The sequence below is a fragment of the Danio rerio genome, chromosome 8 (genome assembly GCF_052040795.2).
Source record: "Danio rerio strain M-AB ecotype USA chromosome 8, GRCz13ab, whole genome shotgun sequence".
Taxonomy (NCBI): domain Eukaryota; kingdom Metazoa; phylum Chordata; class Actinopteri; order Cypriniformes; family Danionidae; genus Danio; species Danio rerio.
In genome coordinates this window covers 1767501-1795000 of record NC_141028.1, presented here as the reverse complement: position 1 = coordinate 1795000, position 27500 = coordinate 1767501, and the positions used below count along the sequence as shown (strand labels likewise).

Sequence of the window (27500 nt, the reverse complement as noted above, 5' to 3'; positions counted from 1 at the left end):
CTTTAAAACAATATACACTTCTAAGATTAAATGAAATAAAAATAAAAAAACATTCAATAAAAAAATTTATGATAAAATTAATTAAATAATAAAAAAAGAAAAAGAGGGTTTGTAATAAAATAAAAATAAATAAAATCGTAATTAAGAATGAGCTTAACAGAGCAAAAAAAAAAAACACGTCAAATTCAGTTTTAATAAAATGTGGCAGCAGCCCGAAATGAAAAAGTTTTTCAATACACAAAAAATTATGGTTCTTTAAACCAAGATACACATAATAAAAAGCAGATCTGTGTTTATTAACTAAAGATTTCCTTGCAATTTGATATGAATCTGGCAGCATATATTATCATTGATCTAGCTAAGGCTTATGATTATTAGTGAGGTGACAGAACAAAATAAACTGTAAGAAAGCATCTTGTTAGACTTTCAGACAGTTTTTAGATATCTTCTTTACAGCACAACTCAATCTGTTTGGCAATTCAGAGAATCATTTGCAGTGCTGATGAATATAATGACTGATTGATGGCATAATAACAGTCCTTGTTACTCAGAGACACTGACAAACAGTTAATCAATACACAAACGCATCTGCATGTGTTTTGACCACAGAGAGCAAACAGCGGTGCATTGTGGGTAATAAACCAGCCTCAACTCCAACTCCAAAAAACAACATGAATAAGAAGACATACAATTACACATTTTTTAAACAAACTATTCCTGAAGGGTCTGTTTAGGTTCATTTACAGAGGCAGGTTCAAGGGCTCTATCATACACCCGGCGCAAGGCGCGGCGCAATAGTTGTTTGCTAGTTTCAGCTTGGCGCAAGTGTTGTTATGACGTTTTGAGCCACACTGTTTAAATAGTAAATGCATTTGCGCTCATATGAGCACCCATAGGCGTTCTGCTCTGGAAAGGGAGGCGCTCTGAGGTGCATTGCAGGAGCGTTGCTATTTTAAGAAACTATATTAGATTTTTCAATAGACCAGATCAAAGCCGGTCTATTGTCCAGCACAGAGCGCGTTAGTTGTGCGCCTCGCTTACACACTGCTTAATACACACAAGATGTAGAGCAACACGCAAATATCTTTACATATGAAAAAGGATTAAAAAATAAGGATATATATAGGATATGATAAGGATATATTGCCTATAGCAGAGATTCCCTAACTTATTCATTCCGGGACCCACCTAGGCATGTAATTCAATCTCAAGACCCACCATAATACTTTAATATGGAAAAATGGGTAAAAAAAAAGTCTCCATTCAAAGCAGTCAAATATATATATTGTGCGGCTTTTTGGATTTTGCGATTTGATATGCACAAAATGAGGCTGGAAGTGCTTTTTGTGGGATGCTGGCTGTAACGGTGATCATTTTTTGTTGAAAAAGATGCTCTTCTTTTTTTCAGAAGAGAATATGATCAACTTTTGATCAAGCTCCTGGATTATGATCAATCCCCGTCACATCCCAGTAAACTCCACTGCTAGTGTACAGTCATAAGTAGGCCCACATGGAATCTGCGCGCGCAGAATACTGCAGATTTCTGAAGATTTTTAACCCATTATTAATTCTATTTATTTACTTGAGTAAATGTGTAAATATTACTTTATTCAGTTTTTATTCAGTAATTTATTACTATTTTTAATTTAATATATTAAGGTTTTAGTTATGATACTCCGCTGGATACTCCCAAAATAATTCTGCAGAAATCCGCAGATTTTTACCAAAATTCTCAGCAGAAAAAGCAAAAAACGTCCGCATATTCCGTCTGGCCCTGGTCATAAGAAACTAAATAGCTTTTTGATCGACTACTACAAGCTGGGAAAACGTCAGATAAATATGCCAATGCAATTAACATTAATGCTGAATATATCTAATATTTACACATTTGCTTGAGGAAGGAATGATGGGGTAGTTACATTACTATTACTATTTTCCATAACATCTATGCCCTTCCATAACATTAGCTGATGTCAAAACTAACAGAGAGCACTATAGCTATTTATTGATTTGCAATCTGTCAACGTTGGGATGTTAAAAATATGGGACAACAAATAGCTTCAAACGATAGAATACAGAGCAAACATTAAAAATATTAACTATAAAATAAAAGGTTTAGCCTATTAAAATCAATGGCCTATCCAGAAATTAAATAAAGCTATAAAATCTACTTCACTTTTATTGTATTTGCATATTACAAGTATTTGCACTGTAAACATTATAGGTGGGCGGATCAATCCTAAATATCGATATTAATGATACTGGCAATGCTTTAAAAGGATCGATCCTTAAATAGAAGTATCAATCCCTCCCATGTCTTTTTTTCTTAATGAGTGATCATTAACCAGTTAAACTCTGCTGTTATTTGGGGATTTCCGCCTAGATTCTGCCTACCCAAATTTAAAAGCTTCTCAAATCCACATGCAGAGGTGTAAATGCAGAAAATTTGGTATCATTTTAAAGAAAACCCTTTGAATTTTCATAAAACACTATTGAAAGTGTTTAAAATAACTATATGCTGCCTGTGTTATAATAAACACCCCAAAAAGGAGGTGCTTTTTGTATTTTATTAAACTCAAATTTGAAAGTGTCTCTTTTAGGTTGTGTGTGGTCTAGGGTGCTGTAATTAATGTTGGAGGTTCCTGCACATGTCTGTAATCATAGGAAAACAGAAAAATGTCTCCACCATAATCTATGCAAAAGTTTTTGTATTCCAACTGATGAGAGGTGCTGTACAAGCCACAGGGAGCGATCATTGTTTTCATATTTCACTATTCTTCTGTTTGATCAAACATAATTCACTGTGTTTGGAGCACGTCAGACATGTAAAAGGATTACTTATGCACATCAGCTCAAAAACAGAGGAGAATGGCCCTGAAGCGCACAGCATGAGGTAAGAGATGACAGCTGTCTGTGCTATCTGGGGCTGCTTATTGATCATAAATGTATTGTTTACATTTCCGCACCATGGAAACACTGCAATTTATTCAACAACTGTTTGATATGTGAATATAATTCAGTAAAAAGAATGCTAGAGCCGTATGAGCACCAGCAAGAGCTTTCATTTGAGCTATAACTTGTACATGTGTCATATATGAACAATATTAAAATGAACCAATGTTCAATATCCAGCTCGGGTATGCAAAATACTGCGTATTTAAGTGTAAACTACTTTTGTACAGTAGAATAAAAACCAAAGTGATGCATATGTGCATAAAATATAGATTCTACACTTTCAAACAAAACCTTTAAAGGGGGTGTAGTGCAATGCAGCCCTTTAAATCCTAAAGCGAAAGTTGATGAAGCTGAAGGTGATAACAAAAAAAAACATGGAATTACTAAAACATATTTCACTGCCGAATTGGAATAGAGATCTACAATGCTTGTCTTAAAATACTTGGTATCAAATCAGAAAGAAAATAATTAGTATCAGCCATGTCTAGTAAGCAAAACACTCAACACATAGAAGGAACAGAGAAACCTGACAGCCCGCTAGCGTTTCTGAAGTGTTATTAGGGTTTCTAAGGGTTCCACCAAGTCACATTAAACACTTTTTAAGACCATTATCAACGACATTTCAGACTTATACAGGCTTAAACAATACAGGCTTTTCTAAGTTGCCAACCAGACTAAACAGCGAGCAGCCAGTGTGATCTACCAGCTTGTTCTCTTGCATGTTTATTAGCGATCTCCACAAAACTGTGCAACATTTGCTAACCTTTGCTTGAAACTCAGCAACCAGCGAATTGTGAAATCTCTGCATTATGTGTTCCACACCAGTCAAAACCACCAAGCGCAGCAACCAGCTTTAAAATCAGTAAATTCCAGCTTGACTTACCAGCTTGTTCTCCTGCATGTAGATTCTCTGTAGTTTGTTGCATCCCTGCGCCAGCGACATCAGGCCTTCATCACTGATGCTGTAACACTGGCCGAAATGAACATCCTTCAGCTCTTTGCAGTGATCGCCCAGCTGCGCACACACACACACACACACACACACACACACACACACACACACACACACACACACACACACACACACACACAGTGTGATCATTCGCAATAGTCATGCAATGCTGAGTTTGTTTTCATTCATTTTACTTCAGCTCAGTCTCTTTATCGCCACAGCAGAATGAATCGCCAACTATTCCAGCATATGTTTTACACAGCGAATGCTATTCCAGCTGCAACCCAGTACTAGGAAACACCCACACACACTCATACACTACGGCCAATTTAGTTCATCAATTCCCCTATAGCTCAGTTTGAACTGTGGGGGAAGCCCACGCCAACATGGGGAGAACATGCAAACTCCACACAGAAACGCCAACTGACCCAACCTTCTTGCTGTGAGGCGACAGTGCTAACCACTGAGCCACCATGCCGCCCCAACCTTTGCACAGTGCTGTTTAATCTTGGATTAATATCACGCCTCCTCTATGCGACTCTTGATGTCAGATCTCACCAGTTTGAGCGCGTGGTCGGTGAGCTTGTCCTGGTTTCCGACGTGGACTTTCTGCAGGAGCGGGCAGTGGATGGCCACCGTACTCAGAGACACGTCGCTCAGCTGCTTACAGCGGTACGCAGTGTATTTGATCAGACCGGCACAGTTGGACGCCAGAGCACAAACGCCGTGATCCTGAACGTTACGGCAGTCCGAAATGTTGATCTCCGTGACGTTCTGCCTCCGTGATGCAATCTTCACCAGGAGATCGTCTTTAACCTGCAGCAGAAAAAGTGTGGCTGATCAGATAAATCAACAATATGGGCCCTATCATACACCCGGCGCAATGTGGTGCAAGGCTCGACGCAATAGTTGTTTGCTAGTTTCAGCTTGTTGCAAGAGTCGTTTTATTGTTTTTCAGCACGCTGTTTAAATAGTAAATGCATTTCTGCTCATATGTGCGCCCATAGGTGTTCTGAGGTGCATTGCTGGTGTGTTGCTATTTTGAGAAACTATAATAAATTTTTCAATAGACCAGATCAAAGCCGGTCAAAAGTCCAGCGCAGAGTTGCGCCTTGCTTACACACTGCTTAATACACACAAGATGTAGAGCAATACGCAAATATCTTTACATATAAAAAAGAATTAAAATATTAAGGATATATATATATAGGATATAATAAGAATAGATATAGGATACAAATATAAAGAATTAAAATATTACAAGAATTATTATTTTCTAGCCTACATAAATATAAAAACAACTGCCTTCATGTCTTCTTCATCTCGGGAGGCTTTTTCAGTTCATTCATAACAATTTGCTTTTGTATAATGTTATTATTATTAGCAGTATTATTTATTATATCCATATTTATATTTGTTTTATTAAAAACAAGCTTAGATTTGTCCACCTGTCAGGTTTTAGACCATATGGGGCACAGCATGTGTATTTGGATAAAACTCAGTTGTTTGAGCACACTTCATTATTATTATTCATTTATTCATTTACTGGAAATTAAAACTGAATTTAGAAATAGTTTTGAAACAAATCTCTGCTCTTCACAAACGAAATTAATTATTTATAGGCTAATTGATGTCTTTGCCAACAATGTTTCCCTATCCACGAGAGCAAAAGTAGATTATGAGAGGCCTTATCTCTCATCCTCACAACTGTTTTCTTTTTAGTGAAATGCTCAGTTTTTCCACTTCCACTTACTTTACGCCATGTAAACAGCAAATGTGCTTATGGCGCGACGCAACTGGCTCTTAAAGGGAATGGCAGATGAGACTCTGATTGGTTTATTCTCAAAACACACCTATAACTCATTAAGAGAATAAGCCCATCCCTTTTAGACCATGCGCCACGGCGCAAAGCGAATTTTTCCGACCTTATATTAGCAAAAGTGGATTCTGACACGCCCTGAAAGTGTTTGCGCCCTGCGCTTTACACTTTGCGCATGGACCATCAAAATAGAGCTCTATATCTTTCAGCATCGATATCGCAATGAGCAAATAGTCACATCACAAGATCTGCAAACCCAGTTTAGTTTTAGTTTATTGGTACATTAGAAAATTTACATTTACATTTTTTCTAGTTGAACAGGAGCCACATTGTGAAATTTAACATTAAAGAACTGTGTAGAGCAGGGGTTCCCAATCTTAATGTTATGAAAAACCAATCTTGATTTGGGATGGTGGGTCTAAGATAAAGATACCAAACTCTAATGCTGCGTTCACACCAGACGCAGAACACGAATCAAGCGCGAGTGATTTACATGTTAAGTCAATGCACGGCGGGAATGACGCAAAATGCACGAATGGTGTGGCGCGAATTGAGCGTTTTGCGCGATGGACAAACTTAAAGGCGCGTTTCGCGCAAATCGCTCGAATTCAAAAAATCTGAACTTCAGCGTACATTCGCCCCGCGTTAACCAATCAGGAGCTTGCTCTTGTTGGGGCGTGATTATAACGTATCGCCTGTTGTAGGTGTCCCGGGGGAAAATCCTCCAGCCGACACCGACAAAAAGTTCATCAAACTGGGCTGGGCTCAGTCAGAAGCACCGCTGAAAGCCTCCGTCATCCAGGTTCAGTTTCTGGAGGAGTTTATGAGCTCACAGAGCTGGATGCACCTCTGAAAGAATCTAGTGGACTCTGACACAGCCCTACCCGTATCGAGGCTGTTTTTCAGCCTTCATAAAGCACATAAACACTGTTATTTTCTTCATAAAATTCATGTCAGCCATTGATGACTCTTCAGTAACCCTGAAAACGATTGTTTTTCTCAGGATTAACAGCTGCAAAGAAATCAATAATTGGTTCCTGGTTCCCTCCAAATCTCCTGTCAGTTCAACAATGGTTATACTATTTTATTGACATTGTTCGACTAGAACAGTCCACTGCCTTAATTAACAAAGTGAAGATTTTAACAATCCTTCATTGGAACCAAATACATGACAACTTGATCTCCATTATTAAAACTTAAGTAATTTAATTCAACAACATAGGAGAAACAATTAAAATGTCTCAGGATATAGGTGACAATAAATTATCTTCTTTTCTGTTTGATGTTATACAATAATTTTACACTTTTTTCATTTATGTACTTCTCTGACATTATGTATATAGTTTTTTTCTCTTACATTTATTTACAGTTTTCTGTATGCATATATGTATATATATGCGTGTTTGTTTGTGTACATACATAATTTGTAACTTTTTATTTTTTGTTTTATATTGTTATCAACCATGCTATACACATTGAACCAAGTCAATGTTGAGACATTCTTTTTATTACCATTGTTGATAACCATGTTTATTAAAAACAATAAAGTTTAAGTCAAAAAATAAAAAATAAAAAAATCCATGTTAGCCATATAGCAACGAAGCTAGTCACCGGGCAGTAAAGAGGCCCTGTCTGTTCTGAAGTGAATTTAACGCGCAAATGAAGCGGAGTTTGACATGCGAATGAAGCGGAGTTTGACATGCGAATGAAGCGGAGTTTGACATGTGAATGAAGCGGAGTTTGACACGCGAATGAAGCGAGTAAACTCAAATGTTCACGCAGCTATTTACGCGCGAATATAGCAATTTATCTGCGCGTTTCGCTTCTGGTGTGAACACAGCATGATGTGAATTTGACGCACGAATGAAGCAGGGTTTGACGTGCTAATGAAGTAATTAAACTCAAATGTTCACGCGACTATTTACGCGTGAATAGCGTGATTTATTTGCGCGTTCCACATCTGGTGTGAACACAGCATAAGGAGTGAAGGAACTATGACGTCAATTTGTATGCATAAACCCGGAAGCGAGTTAGCATTTCAGCAGTTCCGGTTCCCTCGTCCCAAAGTCAATGGTTTTTTTTTAATAGAATTTCAGTTAAATCGCTTAAATAAGGTTCGAGGCTAACGTAAACTCAAGATACTTTCACGTTTTACTCTACGACATAAAACACATCAGCTACAGCACACTCTGGATTTTTTAAATTGGTTACGCTTCTTTAAAAAGACGGTTGCTATCAAGTTGCTAAATGGAATTACAAGCGGTGTCGGAGGCATTATACGTCATCGAGCTGAGCTGATCTACAGCGCAGCTTGATTGTGTTGGAACATTTGGATTTGTCTGTTATTTAAGTATTTTCATGAATAGTATATTATAGTTTGTAGTGTTTTTCTAATTGGGATTTCATATTCATTTCATTTTCTTGTCGGCTTAGTCCCTTTATTAATCCAGGGTCGCCACAGCGGAATGAACCGCCAACTTATCCAGCAAGTTTTTACACAGCGGATGCCCTTCCAGTCGCAACCCATCTATGGGAAACATTCATACACACATTCATACACACACACTCATACACTACGGACAATTTAGCCTACCCAATTCACCTGTACCGCATGTCTTTGGACTGTGGAGAAACCGGAGCACCTGGAGGAAACCCACGCGAACACAGGGAGAACATGCAAACCACACACAGAAACGCCAACTGAGCCGAGGCTCGAACCAGCGACCTTCTTGCTGTGAGGCGACAGCACTACCTACTGCACCACTGCTTCGCCCGGGATTTCATATTGTGTGTAGATAATGTTTTCACTTGTACAGACTGTCGAGACAGATTATATTGTTGATCATTTATTTTAATTAAATGATATCATGAAGATACTTTTTTTATAGATAAAAGTATGCTTTTCTTATGTCCATACATTTCTAAGAATTATAGTTTATGCACACAAATAGTACTATAACTGATATTGTTCTAAATAATAAGTGCATGAGCACAAACCTGCTGGAGGCCACTGAGGTCGATCTGTTTCCAGAACTGGAAGTCCAAGCAGAGATCCCGCCAGTATTTACAGACCAGAGAGGCAGCCAGACATCTCTCCTTCACCGACAGGTGAGAAAACACCTGAGAACATCAACACACAGTTAATCCACTGCTCATCTGTTCATATGTGCGACTGAGTCAACATCAGGGGTCCGTTCTTCGTAGCTCGCTTAAATGATCTAAGATGATTTGGCAGATCCATAATCTTTTAATCTTGATAACTGATCTCTGGCTAATTTGGTTCTTCAAAAAAGTCCATGATTAAAATGTCTGGATGAACTGATCTGAGATCAATGCCTATGTTGTGAAGGACAGATCTATCAATCCTCGAAATCATGATCACCAATGCAACGATTGGCTGATACCACAGCAGCGTAATGACATCACTTTGGAGTGCAGATTGCATAAGTTTTATTAATATACATATTTTTAACTATATATATATATATATATATATATATATACACATACATACATACATACTATATATATATATATATATATATATATATATATATATATATATATATATACATACTATATATATATAAATAAATAAATATAAATATATATATATATACTATATATAAATATAAATATATATATATACTATATATATTTATATATATATATATATATATATATATATATATACTATATATATATATATATATATATATATATATATATATATATATATATATATATATATATATATATATATATATACTATATATAAATATAAATATAAATATATATATATATATATATACTATATTTTTATAATATATTTCTATTTTTTTTTTTATAATATATATATATATATTTACTATTTTCCCAAGAAAATATCAGCATTTGGTACATACTTTCTGTATTATCTTTGCATGAACTGACCCAATCTAATCCTGTTTATATGAATTGAGCCTGCTCCTGACCAGGTTTGATCTACCTGAACTGTTACTATGATCAATATCAATAATTTTTGCCATTACAATATATATTTACAAATTCAGAAATAACATTAAAGCCGTTTTACAATTGCATTTACATTCTACCTTAACTTTTTAAGAGACACTGAATAGTATACAAATAAGTATTGAACACATTGTCATGTTTTTTTCCTGGAGCTGTTGAGAAGGAATTGAAGCAGATTTTGGTAAAAAAACAAACAAACACAAACATAAAATAAAACAATAAAATCTGAGAAATTAGTTCTGTGTAATAATAAAATGACAGAAGGAGAAGTGATGAACTACTGAAATGTGTTTAATACTTTATTTAAAAGGCTTTTCTAATGATTGTCTGGTTAAAGACGCCTCTCATATGGAGAATGAAGCCTCATGCATTGCTCAGGTGTGAGTTTCTCACAGACTTCAACAGAGTGTCTAAATCTTGATGCTTCTGTCGGTCTCGTCTATCAAATCTGAGCTTTATTCCATATTCTCTATTGGATTGGGGTCAGGTGATTGGCTAGGCCATTCTACAGCTTGATTTTCTTTCTCTGAAAGCATCCGAGAGTCTCCTTGGCTGTGTTTTGGATCATTGTCTTGCTGAAATGTCTACCCTGGTTTCATCTTCATCCTCCAACGAGTGTAGATGTTGGACTGAAGCAGCTGATGTTCATTTACACTGAGGAAGGGCAGAGGGTTACTGAAGAACTACTGACAGATTTCAGCTGCTGTCTGGGCTTTCACTGCCCAACTACACCTCCGTTTCTTCATGTGTTCAATATTTTTTTTCCTACATCATTTCATTTTATTACACAGAACTTAATTTGGACACTAATTAGATTTGTTCTTCTTTGCATATATGGATTTATGTAGTTGTTACCAACATCCGGGGAAAATTTCAAGTCAACGGCACCTTTAGAAATATGTGTTCAGAGAAACATGGTGACATGTTCAATACTTATTATCCCAGCTGTATATAATAGGACTTACATTTTTAAACTCTAATTAATGACTCTAAATAACCTTAGGCATGAAAAGTCTTTGTCCTTTGAAAGTATTTATGGCAGTTTGCATTATTATGATGAGATACAGGCACACTGGAGTGTTTCAAAGCCGTGTAGATCAGTTGATCCATCAGCGGATCGCTCTTATTTCAGTTCATAGACAGATCAGCTGATTGATGCAACTTTAAAATGCTCCAGTGTCCGTGTATCTGTATTTGCACTAGATAAATAGTGGTGAACAATGGTAAACTGATGACCTTCACAGCCAATCACAGCCATTTCTGTTGAGCACAATGACCAATCAGCTGTGTTGAAGTACGTGCTCAACAGCATTCAAATTTCTGTACTGATTGGTACTGAAATCTTTTGACAACCCTAGTTTGGGGATTGTTTTAATCTCTGATTTTGTTTATTTTTGGCTAAAGATATATAATTGAGCGTGTAGTACTTCACAGTGTGTGTCTAACCTTGAGCAGTATGGAGGAGGGCAGCTGGTTGATGTGGGACGTGTCTGTATTTTCAGTGCTCTTTATCTCCTCTGAAGCCTCTGTTTGGCAGCAGCAGGAGGACGATGAGCAGGTCGTGGCACCGCCAGGATCTGAATGCCGTCCTGCAGTCGCTCCATCCTCTTCTGAAGCCGAGGAAGACGATGATGATGATGATGAAGGCAGCGGGCAGATTGAGGGCAGCAGGCAGTGGCTGTCTGGAGCGGCGGCGTCCCCTCGCTCTTCTCCGTTCTCCATGGGACCCGGGAAGGCACAGCGCGGCTGCTTGCGGGGCGAACACCGCTGCAGATCAGCACACTTTCGCTTGCACACCATTTCCGAATATTCGCAGAAAAGCGCAGGGGGCCCGATCAGCTTAGTCGGCACGGCAGACAGCAGATTTCGACCCTGGCCTTCCCACACTGTAAACAAATGCAGGGCTCAATACAATTCCTTCATGTTGTCCCAACACAAATTGGTTTACGCAAGTTAACCTATTTGTTTTTACAAATTTAAGGCTGCTTTCACACCTGTAGATCGATTGTTTTGTTGTGAAATACGGATTAAAATGTTCTCGGTGCAGTCTACTTTCACACAGCAAAGTTTGTTTTAGTACAAATATATTTACAAAAAGGCACTATAACGACCAGAGAAAGCCTGTGCACTATGATCGCAAAAACGGCATGCTTTTAAACTGAAATGTGCATCTCTTTTCTACCTGTGATCCGAATGAGTAAAAGGTGTCTAATAACCGTGTAAACAGGGCAGCATCAGTCATGTTAAATTCGCCGACTTCCAAGTCTTTCACAGAGTAATCTTCATAAACTAGCCCAGGTACGGTGCGCGATAGCCTTGAAAAGGTCGCGCAGTGCAGCACGCAGGGGCGCAATGAGGAAAATAGACTGACTGCATCAAAAATGCGTTCATATTGCGCAATGACAAGACATAATATAGACTGCGCCACCAAACACATGAAAACGAAAGTAACGAGCATGGTTTAAAAAACGTAAGGAGTAGAAAGTACAGATATTTGTGTAAAAATGTAAGAAGTAAAAGTAAAAAGTTGTCAAAAAAATAAGTAGTGGAGTAAAGTAGAGATCCCAGAAAAATCTACTTAAGTACATACACAAGTATTTGTACTTCGTTACTTCCCATCTCTGGTGTACACCATTACATTAATATATTAACTTATCATTGTGCTCGGCCAAAACACGTTACCTGAGAACAACAATAGATTCAAAAGACCAAAGTGTTGTTAAATAGAGACAAAATAAAGTAAATATCACGTTTAACAACATTAGTAAGATGAGATGCATTGGAAGACCCTTGGTGTACTGTCCGACATGCACTGCTCTCACCTGGGGAGGTGTGCTCAAAGCACCCACTGACTGCCTGGAGCTTAGACGTGCGCATATTCTGCAGCGCATGCCAGAGTGTGTGTGTGTGGTCATGTGATGTTCGATTTCAGCTGTGTAGTGTGGACGGAGACCCGTTCAGAAATGCTAGGTGAAACGCCAGTGTGGACGTGGATCGTTTTTACTAAAGACGTATTAATGTAAACAGGGCCTTAATTAGGCGATCTTAAACTGATTGCTTTTGCGTGGATCTAACTGTAATTGCAGGTTTCACATGACCAAACAAACCAAGCTGAGGACACAAATGCACCAGGTTCGTCTAGGTGTGAAAGCACCCTAAATGGATTGAACATTAAAAACAATTAAGTTTAAAAAAAAAAAACGTAAGAATTGTGCTGTTACTCATTTTAAACAAGTAGTTTGAACAAGCAACAAAATTCATGTTTTTGAGTGCAGAATGCCAGCTCACCCGGAGAGAGGAGGAACTTGGCGCACTCCTCTGGGGAGTTTAAGGTAACGTATCGCTCTGCGAGTTTGGACACGGCCGCCGCACAGCCACTCTCGAAGGGCCAATCGTCCTCGAGCGTCCCGCTGGAGCCGTGGACGATAAAGCACAGCATGCACGGCCCCTGAAGGAAGCAGTTCCTCCGCCTCTTCTTCTTGCGCAGCTTCCGTGTTTTCTTCTTCAGGCCGTAACCATTTTTGGAGAGAAAATGGCCCATATAGATGATTCACGGTGACTCTGGAAAATTTGAAAGCACAATAACTTCATCAACTTCATTCACTTTTGTAATAAAAACGATAAAACCACATGCATTTTCCTATCCAAATTAAAGGTGAACTAGTGTACCACAGTACTTTCTGCATGAGTAAAGAGTCTAAAAATGGAGTATAAAAATCTCTGATTAAAGTCAAAGTCAATGGCCTAGTGGTTAAGTGCAACAATAAATAGCACCATGGTGCTCCCGGCGACCCGAGTTCGATTTCAGTCTCAAGATCCTTTGCTTACTCTTCCCCTCTCTCTGCTCCTAATACTTTCCTCTCTGTAACCTCCAATCCTACAATCCTATCTAAATTAAAGCTGAAAACCCCCCAAAAAATATTATTATAAAACAATGTGTGATATAAGCGTGTGCTGCTGTAATAAACATTATATATCAGCAAGAGCTAATCTATCTATCCCATTATTGACTCTAACCAAAGTACTTTCTGCATGGGTAAAGAGTATACTATGGAACAAAATCAATGCCAAAAGTCTTGAATTAAAAAGCTTGTTGAATATCACAAACTGAAAAAAATAATACACCGTATTAACAAGTTCTTGCATTTTAATGACTTGAATTCCAGGGTTTGTATTTTTAGGTCCTGAAATTTAACACATCTGTTTATTTAAGCTGTGAATATTTCAACGAAAAATATTTCAAACACGTTTTCATACTTAAAAATTCAATAATTCATATTCAATTTTCAGATTTCACTTACAAAATATTCAATACCCTTTAAAAATACGATGTATAATATTCAAAAGGTCATTTTCAGTTCATTTTATTTCAGTTCAAATATTCGCTTCCATAAATTCAGTGGATCAAATTCGACTGTTAAAATTCAACATTACATCCGGGAACTGCAGGAGAAGCAATAGATTGCAGAGTGAAGATCGCCAGCTGCTCTAGCTTTCACCAGCAGGTGGAGATGGAATAATGTAAGATTTGTAACCCAGTAAACAGGCGAGAAAAAGGCTAATAAAGGCACAAAAGTAGCATTTAATATTAATATCAATGCCTTGGACATTATAAATGATAAAAAGTACGAGTAAAATGAGTAAATGAGGTTTTAGTCATCTATATTTGCCCTTATGTAACGGAAGCCAGCTGGTGATCGCGTAAATCTCAGTCCTCGGATCCAGCGACAGACGTTGTTCTGCAATCTTATCGGAGCTTGTCTCCCATGCTGGCTCGCTCCCTGCTCAGACGGGTGCAGTTACTTGCACATAAACCGTCTATTGATGAATATGATGTTACACATTGCCTATCTTTATTGACTCTTTCTTCCATAGACGCGAAGTATTATATTGACAGCTAAAGAATATAAACGTAAGAGAAACAGGAGAGGAAATATTATAATAATAATACAAAATAGATAAACATTGACAGGGCTAAGAACAATTACGAACAAAGATATTCAAAAGCAGAGAGATTTTATGAGAATGCCACACAAAACAGTTTACTTGGAACTGTTAAACAGAGTTCAGGTATGATTTAAGGTTGGTTATGGATGGGGCGTCTAATTTAAAATAATTTAACATAACATGCGAATGCATATCATTAATATTACTGCCACAGTACTTTCTATACAAGTAAAGAGTCTGCAGCTTTATATGTCTCAAATGTGTGATTAGAGCATGTGCTGCTGTAATAAACATTTGAGAATCAACAAGAGCTAATCTATCCCTACTATTATTGCCACTAGTGTACCACAGTACTTTCTGCACGAGTAAAGGGTCTGCTGGGTAAGAGGGCAACTATAAGTATATATGAACATGTGTGATTAAGGTCAGCACCAATAGCCTAGTGGTTAAGTGCACCTCCATATAACACCATGGTGCTCACGGTGACCCGAGTTCGATTCCCAGCATGAGGGCCTTTGCAGATTTTTTGCATGGATAAAGTGTCTACAAGACAACAGGGCTGCTTTACAAATCTTTTAAATGTGTGATTAAAGCATGTGCTGCTGTAATAAACAATGAGAATCAACAAGAGCTAATCTATCTTGCTATTATTGCCACTAGTGTACCACAGTACTTTCTGCTTGGGTAAAAAGTCTAAAAATTGAGTATAAAAATCTCTGATTAAAGTCAGAGTCAATGGCCTAGGGGTTAAGTGTGCCAACATATAGCACCATGGTGCTCACAGCAACCCGAGTTCGATTCCCAGATTGAGGTCCTTTGCTTGCTCTTCCCCTCTCTCTGCTTCCAACACTTTTCTGTCTGTAACTTCACTATCCTATCCAAATTAAAGCTGAAAAATCCTTTAAAAAATTATTATAAAAAAAAATGTGTGAATAAAGTGTGTGCTGCTGTAATAAACATTAAAAATCCACAAGGGCTAATCTATTTGTACCATTATTACCACTAGTGTACCACAGTATTTTCTGCATAAGTAAAGAGTTTAAAAACAGAGTATAAAAATCTATGATTAAAGTCAGAGTCAATGGCCTAGTGGTTAAGTGCGCCGACATTTAACTCCATGGTGCTCACAGTGACCCGAGTTCGATTCCCAGCTAAAGGCCCTTTGCTGACCCTTCCCCTCTCTCTGCTCTCAATACTTTCCTGTCTGAAACCTCCACTATCCTTCCCATATTAAAGGTGAAAAACCCTTTAAAAAATTATTATAAATAGAATATGTGATATAAGCGTGCGCTGCTGTAATAAACATTAGAGTAAACAAGTGCTAATCTATTCATTCCATTATTGCCTCCACCACAGTACTGTCTGCATGGGTTAAGAGTCTACAGGACAGATTTATACATCTCAAATGTGTTATTTAAGTGTGTGCTGCTGTAATAAACAATGAGAATCAACTAGAGCTAATATATCTGTACTATTATTGCCACTAGTTTACCACAGTACTTTCTGCATGAGTAAAGAGTCTACTGGACAGGTTTTTATTTCTCAAATATGTAAATAAAGTGTGTGTTTTGCTGTAATAAACATTGAGAATTAATCAAATGTGGGATTAAAGTCAGCACCAATGGCCTAGTGGTTAAGTGCGCTGACATATAGCACCATGGTGCTCACAGTGACCCGAGTTCGATTCCCAGCTAAAGGTCCTTTGCTGACCCTTCCCCTCTCTCTGCTCCCAATACTTTCCTGTCTGTAACCTCCACTATCCTTCCCATATTAAAGGTGAAAAACCCCTTAGAATAATTATTAAAAACTGTGTAATAAAGCGTGTGCTGCTGTAATAAACATTAAGAATCAACAAGTGGTAATCTATTAGTCCCATTATTGCCTCTACCACAGTACTGTCTGCAGAGTAAGTTACTTGACGATGTTTAAATGTAAAAGTCATTACTGCAGGAGTTTCACAACACAAAGCTGAAATAATAGCACACAAATGCAACAGCATAAAGATAAAGAAATATAAATATACAATCTCAATGTCTAATAATGTTTTATGCACACAATACCAAGTGATATCTTTGGTTTGTAATCATGAGGACGATCATCTATCAATGCTATTATTGCCACTAGTGTAGTCTAACAATACTTTCTGCATGTGTAAAGAGTTTACAGTACAGACTTATACATCTCAAATATGTTATTTAAGCGTGTTCTGCTGTAATAAACAATGAGGATTAATCAAATGTGGGATTAAAGTCAGCACCAATGGCCTAGTGGTTAAGTGCGCTGACATATAGCACCATGGTGCTCACTGCGACCAGAGTTCGATTCCCAGCTTGAGGTCCTTTGCAGACACTTCTCCTCTCTCTGCTCCTAATACTTTCCTCTCTGTAACCTCCACTATCCTATCCAAATTAATGCATTAATTTTTTTGTAATAAGTATTATTACAAAAATAAGTGATGCAAGCGTGTGCTGCTGTAATAAACATTAAGAATCAACAAGGGCTAATCTATCTATTCAATTTTTGCCTCTACCACAGTACTGTCTGCATGGGTGAAGAGTCTGCAGAGTAAGTTACATGATAATGCATAAATGGTAAAGTCATAACTCCGGGTGTTTCACAACACAAAGCTGAAATAATAACACACAAATGCAAAAGCATGAAGATAAAGCAATATAAATATACAATCTATCTGTCTAATAATATTTTATGCACACAATAACAAGTGATGTGAAGTCTTTGGTTTGTAATCATGAGGATAATCATCTATCAATGCTATTATTGCCACTAGTGTTATTTAACCAATATGTTACTTAAGCGTGTTCTGCTGTAATAAACAATGAGGATTAATCAAATGTGGGATTAAAGTCAGCACCAATGGCCTAGTGGTTAAGTGTGCTGACATATAGCCATGGTGCTCACAGCGACCCGAGTTCGATTCCCAGCTAAAGGTCCTTTGCAGACCCTTCCTCTCTCTCTGCTCTGAATACTTTCCTCTCTTTAACCTCCACTATCCTATCCAAATTAAAGCTGAAAAAACTCTAAAAAAATAAGTATTATTACAAAAATATGTGTAAGTGTGTGCTGCTGTAATAAACATTAAGAATTAAGAAGGGCTAATCTATCTATTCAATTTTTGCCTCTACCACAGTACTGTCTGCATGGGTGAAGAGTCTGCAGAGCAAGTTACTTGATAATGCATAAATGGTAAAGTCATAACTCTGGGTGTTTCAAAACACAAAGCTGAAATAATAACACACAAATGCAACAGCATGACGAATAATGTTTTATGCACACAATACCAAGTGATATCTTTGGTTTGTAATCATGACGATGACAATCTATCCCTACAATTATTGCCACTAGTGTACCACAGTACTGTCTGCACGAGTAAAGAGTCTACAGGACAGCTTTATACTTCTCAAATGTGTAAATAAAGAGTGTGCTGCTGTAATAGACATTGAGAATCAACAAGAGCTAATATATCCCTACTACTGCCACTATAGTGTACCACAGTAGTCTAACAGTACTTTCTGCATGTGTAAGAGGTCTGCAGGACAGATTTATACATCTCAATGTTATTAAAGCGTGTTCTGCTGATTGAGAATGAACTAGAGCTAATATAAGTACTATTATTTCCACTGGTGTACCACAGTACTTTATGCATGTGTATGAAGAGTGTACAAGACAACAGGGCTGCTTTATATATCTCTCAAATGTGTGCTTAAAGCGTGTGCTGCTGTAATAAACACTGAGAATCAACAAGAGCTACTGCTGTCAGTGTTGACGGAGCGGACTGTTGTTGTGTTTCATTGAGTGATAGTAGCGGGCGACGCCATTAAAACTCCGTCCTAAGAAGATAAGCAGGACTCGGTAAGTGTGCTAATAACCCCCGGCGGTGCTCACCAGCTCACGCGGCCCTCAGCAGCTCCGTCCCGGGCTCTCATAATCCGCACGACACGCTAACAGGAGCGAACGAACCGCGGTGTCAACCTGCTACTATATTTCAAAACACTTCCGGATTTCAAATAACAGAGGAAATCCCGCCCACCGCTCTCTATTAAAGCGGGCTGTCAATGGCTGGAGCTGCTGTCTGTATGGAGCGGATGGCCAATCATAAGCGCTTTTAAGAAAACTATTTGAATAAAACTAAACATGCTTGATTTGCGTTTGTTTTTCTTTTTTAAATTAATGTTTGAAAGAATATAATAGCTTGCAACAATCGTGAGACACATCTTCATACACCTCCAAGTCTAAATAGCAGTAAGAAAAATAAATATATGATAATTAAATAAAGAATCTGCATTCATGAATGAAGTCGTGGGCCAACACCACAATATTCAGTCATACATTTTCTTTTTGGCTTAGTGCCTTTATTAATCAGGGTTTGCCACAGCGGAATGAACCGCCAACTTATTTAGCATATGTTTTACACAGCGAATGACTTTTTAGATGCAACCCATCACTGGGAAACACCCACACACACTCATTCACATACACACTCATTCACACTTATACACTAGGGCTAATTTAGTTCATCAGTTCCCCTATAGCGCATGTGTTTGGACTGTGAGAGAAACCGGAGCACCCGGAGGAAACCCACGCCAACACAGGGAGAAGATGCAAACTCCACACAGAAACACCAACTGATCGAGCCGGGACTTGAACCAGCGACTTCTTGCTGTGAGGTAACAGCGCTACCCACTGCGCCACCGCGCCACCCACACCACAATAGTATCAACCAAAAATTTAACATCACAATTCCTATAAAAAGACAACTACCCAGGTTGCACAGAATTCTGCCCAGATTTGGCTCTTTTTTTTTAAGGCGGCACACAATACTTGGGCCAGATGACAAATGTAGTATTTGGGCCAGATGTTAAGGATTGATATGTAAATCTTGACCCCATTTAATATACATTTTTATTATTTTCAAATAAAGAAAAAAAATCCTACCAATCAGGTCGCTTCGAGAAAAAGCATGCCCACAGTACGCCTAAAGCGCACTGCTTCATGGGTTTATCAATTTCATTACAGTGCCCACAGAGCAAATGTTTTCTGGCCCAGCTCCGGCCCACACAATAACTTTTTTCCTTGGCCCAACTACCACAAGGAATAACGGTCCTGAAGTGGCCCATAACTGGATTAAAGACTGAAGCTCTGCACAAGACTTTTGGCCAGCGGAGAAATTAAAATGGTCGTGCCCAACTGAGTCTGGTTCTCTCAAGGTTTTTTTTCTTCACTCCATCAGGTGAAGTTTTTTTCCCTCTCCGCTGTCGCCACTGCCTCGCATGGTTCAGAATTGGTAGAGCTACGCATCGATGAATTTGCTCTTCAGTGTTTGAACTCTTAGTAATGTTAATTACTACTTACTTAGTAATGATTAAATCACACTGAACTGAGCTAAACTGAACTGAACTGAACTTAAACACTAAAACCTGAACCACACTGTTCCAGTTACTGAACCGCACTGTTCCAGTTACTATGACCATTTATGTGAAGCTGCTTTGACACAATCTACATTGTAAAAGCGCCATACAAATAAAGCTGAATTGAATTGAATTGAATTGTTTAAATCACACTGAACTGAGCTAAACTGAACTGAACTTAAACACTAAAAACTGAACTACACTGTTCCAGTTACTATGACCATTTATGTGAAGCTGCTTTGACACAATCTACATTGTAAAAGCGCTATACAAATAAAGCTGAATTGAATTGAATTGAATTAAAGACAAGGGCCACACATGGGCCATCACCGGCCCAAATCTCACCCAATTTATCACCCTTAACTTGGCTTGAAGTGGGCCAAAACAGGTTTATTATTGGTACGGATTCACAGCTATAAGTTTATACTTTAACCAGAAACCCCAAACACTGAGCCCTAACCCAGCCTAATCCCAAGTAGCAAAATGTTCTGGGCCAGACTTTGCATAAAGCTGGCACAGCAGGCATTCGTCCGGCACTGGCATGCAGCATGTGGGCTAAACATGGCCCAGGTTAGGCTGAGGTGGCACCGTCTTACAGACGGCACTCAAGACTTGGGCCAGATGTCAAATGTAGTATTTGGCCCAGATGTTAAAATGTATATGTGGGCCACGTAAGTTTGGCCTAGCCCACTTTTAAAATGCATTTAAATTATTTTCGAGTGAAGAAAAAATTCTACCAATCAGGTCACTTCAAGAAAAAGCACGGCCATAAAGCGAAATGCTTCATGGGTTCATAAATAACATTGCAGTCGTGACACACCAACATATCTAGCCCAGTTCAGGCCCAGTTATGAGTTATTAACTTGGCTGAGACTTGGCCCAGATATGGTCCATGTTTGCGTCTTGTATGGAAGCCAAACTTGGTCCATTCATGTACCGTAATTCACTGCGGCATGTGGGCCAAGCAAATGCTGATCGTGTGGGCCAGATCTGGGCCAGAGAAATTTTGCTATGGGGGATGTTACCTAAACAATGTGAACAATCGCTACACTGATCTGGGCCACACACTTCCCATTCACAACTGGCCCAAATGTAGTTTGCCGTCTTGCATGCAGTGCCATCATTGCACTGCATGGCACACATTTGGCTGACATTATGCATGCCAGTGCCGGCAACACGCCAGCAGTGCCATAATGAGGCCACATTTGGGCCAAGTCTGTTTGTTATGTGGGCGTGACACACCAACTTATCTGGCTCAGTTCAGGCAAAGAGCTTAGAATGACTAAGAGGTGACACTCAATAGAGCGTTCCATTGCAACAGCAGCGTCCAACAACAGCTCCGGATTTCGCCATTTTGGAGTGAAAGCAATCGGCTGTCAATTGGATCTTATTGAGGTCGCGATGGCAAGCAGCTGCTTTGTTTTTTATTTATTTATTTAAAAATCGCATTAAAGCTGAGATACAACCTGAAAGATGACAATACAACACTTACTATCACGATCATCAGCACTTTCACTAGTTTATTTTACAGACTTATAATATGCTGTTGTTCTATTGGAGTTTTTATTCCACAATGGCAGCTTCGCCATCTAGTGGCTGTTTCCTAAATTGCACTAGAGTGTCGCCTCTTGGTGATTCTATGTTGTTTGGTTCAGGCTCAGTTATGGATAATGCCCAGACTTGGGCTGCGTCCGAAACCACATACTTCCATACTATATAGTACGCTAAAATCAGTATGCGAGCCGAGTAGTATGTCAGAATTCATAGAATTCGACAATCAGTATGCGAGAAGTACCCGGATGACTTACTACTTACTGCAAGATTCTAGTGCGCATCCCATTCACACTGCGCTATCCCATGATGCCCTGCGAGCGAATTCATGAATGGGAGTAAAGCGACGCAATTGACGCAGGTAGGTCACATGACCATGCCAAAATGGCGGATGTAGTACGTCCGAATTCCATTCATACTTTTCACGTTCATACTGTATAGAACGCACTTTTCTAACAGCCAAGTAGAACATTTAAATTCAAATGCAGTACCTACTGAGTAGTAGGCGGCTTCGGACGCAGCCTTGGTTCATGTTTGGCTCTTGTCTGGAAGCTAGACTTGGTCTAGCTGTAATTCACTGTGGCATGTGGGCCAAGCAAAACCTGAATGAGTGGGCCAGAGCTGAGCCAGAGATACTTTGCTAAGTGGGTATTTTACTGTCTTAAAATCAAGTACTTCATACTTTAAACTTAACCATGTATAGAAATTATCCTAACTTTCTATCTATATCATATAGAGGTATTATAGAGAAAGAAATATCAAAAGTTTGGGACATTAGTAAGTTGGGATTTATTTAGTAATTTATTTATATGTATAGGAAAAAGAATTTTTTTTTGTTATTTTTGTTTTTGTTTTGGTGGGGCTTTGTTTGACTATAATACATGGGTTAGTTAACTCCGGATCCACACTCCAATCCAGATGGTGGCGATAATGCACCAAAAGCTGGTTGCCAACCGCCATAAAACACACAAGAAGAAGAAGAAGAATCCTAACTTTCTTGGAGAATTTAAAAACTAAACCACAAATCTAAACATGCTTGATGCGAAAGCACACATGTAAATATTTTTTTAAGGTAATTTATTATGTAAGTTTTGTCTTGACATTTTGAAACTGTGGATGATGTGCATAAAAATTTAAGTATATTATGTCACACAACATTTTTGTGTGTTTTTCCCAGTGATGGTTTGCAGATGGAATGGCATCCGGTGAGAAAAACATATGCTGGATAAGTTGGCGGTTGCTCCCGCTGTGGCGACCCCAGATTAATAAAAGGACTAAGCCGAAAAGAAAATGAATGAATGAAGGAACATTTAAAAATTGTCAATATTGTTACGATCTGGGGGCATCATGTGGGCTCAGTGGTTGTCACTGTTGCCTCACAGCAAGAAGGTTGCTGCTTTTAGTCCCGGCTGGGTCAGTGGGTGTTTCAGTGTGGAGTTTGCATGTTCTCCCCGTGTTGGTGTGGGTTTCCTCCGGGTTCTCCGATTTCCCCCACAGTCCAAACACATGCGCTGTAGGGGAATTGATTACTAAATTGGGTGTAGTGTATGTGTGTAAAAGCATGGGTGTGGGGTTAGGTTGCGGCTGTAAGGTATCCACTGAGCAAAACATATGCTGGATAAGTTGGCGGTTCATTCTGCTGTGGTGACCCCAGATTAATAAAGGGAGTAAGCTGAAAAGGAAATGAATAAATATGTCATAAAACATTTTTGTCAATATTATTATGATTTGGTAGTTTTACTTGTAAAAATCTTGTTATTTGCCAATAAAACTTAATTTCCGTTACATTAATCATATGGGTTTATTATAATATTGTATTTTGCGCATGAATTGCCCTTTATATAACCACAGTTTTAAATAAGCTTTACTACAAAACATTCTGGAACATTATTGTTGTTTGTTTGTTTGTTTTTTGTTTGTGTTTTTATTAGCCAAGAAGGTTTTCTCTATTGAAGTATGTTCGTTTTTGGTTTCTTGAATGTAATAACATTTTTAGTTAGCTTTTCATTAATTAATTAATTCATTCATTCATTTTCCTTCAGCTTAGTCCCTTTATTTATTAGGGGTTGCCACAGCGGAATAAACCGCCAACTATTCCAGCATATGTTTTACACAGCGGATGCCCTTCCAGCTGCAACCCAGTGCTGGGAAACAGGCATTCACACATAATCTCACACACACACACACACACACACACACACACACACACACACACTCATACACTACAGACAATTTTGTTCATCAATTCCCCTATTGCATGTGTTTGGACTGGGGAAACCGGAGCACTCGGAGACAACCAATGCCAACTCAGGGAAAACATGCAAAATCCACACAGAAACAACAACTGACCCAGAACTCAAACCAACAACTTTCTTGATGTGAGGTAACAGTGCTATAAGTTTTAAATAACAAATTAAAAAGCGCCTTTAGTTCGTTTAGTGAGTTGGTTTATATATATATATATATATATATATATATATATATATATATATATATATATATATATATAGGCTAATTAATCACGAAATAGTTGTTTACAAAGTCATAAAGTTTAAATTGTAGTATACAGGGGTCAAAGAATCATAATATATATTTATAGATGTACTAAAACAAACAGAAATTGATAAAATGTAAATCAACTGAATCAATTCAAATAATCACTTCAGGTTACTTTCATTCTTGAATCTCTCTGTTCCGCTTCCGAGGCTTCATTTCTGGATTGGTTTCTGTCATCCAGCAGGAATGGGCGTGTAGAGCACAAACTTCCTAAAATATCCAAGTAACTGGAAACTGAACTGAAGGAGCCGCAATGGCTGCCGTTCACCCGATCACTCGACAGATCAGTAGTTCGGTTCAGGACAACAAACAAGCTTCACACAACATCTGCCTCTCTGAGCTCAAAAACTGCTTCATATTCGATCGACATGGCGATAAGAAATCCTTCAGCAGTTTGTTTGAACACAACAAAGCAATCGTCATTTTCGTGAGGGTAAGAGTGTTGTTTGTTTATGTTGGACATGTGTGCGGATGTCATGCAGAGAGACCACATGAAAAACATAGCCTGTTATTTATTCTGATTACTACAGGCTAGTGCTTTTGAACTATGCTTTTAAAACATATTATGCTACTTATAAAATAGTATTTTACAGCAATTGTCTTTGTACTACTTCAGCATACTGCAGAATAGTGAATTGATAAATTAATAAAACCGTATACTTTAGTTTTACTACAGTAAACTTAGTATAATATACTCTATTGCTATACTATATTACAATAATATTACTATAAGTTTTGTGTCACCGAGATCAATAATAATAAATACTTGACTGTAAAACCCAACAGTCAACTTTATAAAATAAGTGTAGTTAACTTAAAATTGACAGAAAATTAATTCTAGTCATGTTTTGAATTCAGTGTTGAAGGAAATGAGTTAAATACCTTAAATGGAGTAAGTTCACAGTACTCATATAGATTAGTTTCTTAACTCAAATGGTTTGTAGCATATCAGTTTCCTCAAACGGTTTGAGCTGCCTTAACTTAATGGCTTTTACAGTACTCAGCTGGTTTGAGTTTTGGGTTTTACTGTAATCAAATTGCTTCGTGTACTCAAATGGATTAAGTTCACTGAACTCATTAGGATTAGCTTTTGAACTTAAAATGTTTCACAGTAAAAAGTGATTAGTTAAGCGAGTAAACCAATTGCCTTAAAAGAAACAAGTTGATTTCATAAAAGTAAAGTAAACCCATTGTAACTTGGAACTGTTAAGTTGACTTAATTTTTATTATTATGCAAATCATATTCACTTTTTTTTTATAAATAAAAGTAAACTAATCACTTTTTTCAATATACATTTATTATATTTGTTTTTACAAGATTTTATGTATATAGCAAAATGACAGTAACTAAAATAAACCTGCTCTTCCAGACTCCCAACGTGTTAAAATTGTAAATTTTATAGACTTAATGAAGCACCAAATATTTAATATTGTAATAATTAATTATTTGAAATCAGACATGCTAAAATAGTCTGACACTGTAAAAAGGATATGGGCGAGGCAGTAGCGCAGTAGGTAGTGCTGTCGCCTCACAGCGAGAAGGTCGCTGGTTCGAACCTTGGCTCAGTTGACGTTTCTGTGTGGAGTTTGCATGTTCTCCCTGCCTTCGCGTGGGTTTCCTCCGGGTTCTCCGGTTTCCTCCACAGTCCAAAGACATGTGGTACAGGTCAATTGGGTAGGCTAAATTGTCCGTAGTGTAAAAGTGTGTTTGTGGATGTATTCCAGAGATGGGTTGCGACTGGAAGGGCATCCGCTGCGTAAAAACTTGCTGGATAAGTTGGCGGTTCATTCCGCTGTTGCGACCCCGGATTAATAAAGGGACTAAGCCGACAAGAAAATGAATGAATGTAAAAAGGATTGATTGACTTTTAAAAAAGTGAGTAAAATAAGCATAATTATAAAAATTCTGTCAGCTTAACAGTTCCAAGTTTCAATGAGTTTACTTGCATTGTTTTTGTAAAGTCAACTTGTTGCTTTTAAGGCAGTTGGTTCACTCACTTTATGTAACTAATCACTTTTTACAGTGTTGTTGCAATCGGTTTCCGCAAATGGTTTGAGATTCCCTAACTTTTTGGGTTTTAAAGTGTAGTTAATACTTACTTAAATACAAACACAATAATAAAAATAACTTAAATAATAAAAGCAGTACTTGAAATTGTTTTTTTTTATTTAATAAAAATTTCTACAGTATTTGTTTTCATAGACACTCTCAGAAATAAAGGTACGTGAGCTATCACTGGGGTGGAACCTTATCAGAAGCTACATGTTTGTACTTAAAGGGTCCATATTGGTACCTCAAATGTATATATTAGTACATAACAATTTTAAAAGAAACACTTTTGTACTTTTAAGGTGCTAATATGTACCCTTGAGGTATTAATATGTACATAGGCGGAGCGGAATATGCATGTCATTTAATGTTGATGATTTACAGAACACTTTAGTTATTGTAAGTAAAAGTATAGTTTCATTGTAATGTATAGTGTAGTCTTGTTTTGGCAATCGTTAGGAGTTTTAAATTTCAAGGTCAAATATTTATTGCTAATTACAAGTTCGGTTTTCGATTGGCCTCATGAAAAAGCGAATGATTTTGGATTCTTGACATGTTTTTGCAATTTAACAACAAAGACAACATCAACACTTATAATGACGGGTCTGAAAAAAAGATTTTGCTGCATGAGGTAGAGCAGTGCCTAATATTTATACTGTCAAGCCAAAACACATTTTAGACAGAAGGCTACAATTATAATATAATATAATATAATATAATATAATATAATATAATATAATATAATATAATATAATATAATATAATATAATTTAATTTATAATATTTTTATTATTATTATTATTCGATCATTCATTTTCTTGTCGGCTTAGTCCCTTTATTAATCCGGGGTCGCCACAGCGGAATGAACCGCCAACTTATCCAGCACGTTTTTACACAGCGGATGCCCTTCCAGCCGCAACCCATCTCTGGGAAACTGAAACTACATACAGTAAGTAATAAATGAATATTTAACAAATAAGTATTAAACAATTTAACATTTTTTTATTTAATAAATGCTTAATTGATGAACAGAATACTTTTCATCAATTTTTTTAATACAATTAATAATTAAGTAAACTGAAATATACTGACCCCAAACTTTTGACGGTTAGTGTAGATCAGTGGGTTAGTTTAATAAAATAATTTAATGTGTGTGTTGAATATAATAGACGTTTGTTGATGGGCGGTGCTTTTGTTGAAACATCTCCTTTGTCGTTGCAAATCTTTTTA

General features: G+C 37.6%; 2 protein-coding genes across 12 annotated transcripts in view; one reads left to right on the top strand and one right to left on the bottom strand.

Annotated features, from left to right (window-relative positions):
• Positions 1-18685, bottom strand: part of fbxl17 (F-box and leucine-rich repeat protein 17) — a 379419-nt gene extending 360734 nt beyond the window's left edge. For all 4 annotated transcript variants that reach the window (XR_015497408.1, XR_015497410.1, XR_015497409.1 and 1 more), the window contains exons 1-6: positions 18591-18685; positions 13029-13301; positions 11187-11626; positions 8724-8846; positions 4466-4723; positions 3839-3970 (exon numbers count right to left, since the gene is read on the bottom strand). Coding sequence is in view for 1 of the 4 variants with exons in the window: in XM_087264114.1 (XP_087120240.1) it covers positions 3839-3970; positions 4466-4723; positions 8724-8846; positions 11187-11626; positions 13029-13281 (1206 nt within the window). In the remaining 3 variants the exon portion in view is untranslated. The remainder of the gene's footprint in view (positions 1-3838; positions 3971-4465; positions 4724-8723; positions 8847-11186; positions 11627-13028; positions 13302-18590) is intronic.
• Positions 18686-24461: 5776 nt separating this feature from the next.
• Positions 24462-27500, top strand: part of prxl2c (peroxiredoxin like 2C) — a 9008-nt gene continuing 5969 nt past the window's right edge. For all 8 annotated transcript variants that reach the window (XR_015497430.1, XR_015497429.1, XM_087264209.1 and 5 more), the window contains exon 1: positions 24462-24653. Coding sequence is in view for 6 of the 8 variants with exons in the window: in XM_087264209.1 (XP_087120335.1) it covers positions 24474-24653 (180 nt within the window). In the remaining 2 variants the exon portion in view is untranslated. The remainder of the gene's footprint in view (positions 24654-27500) is intronic.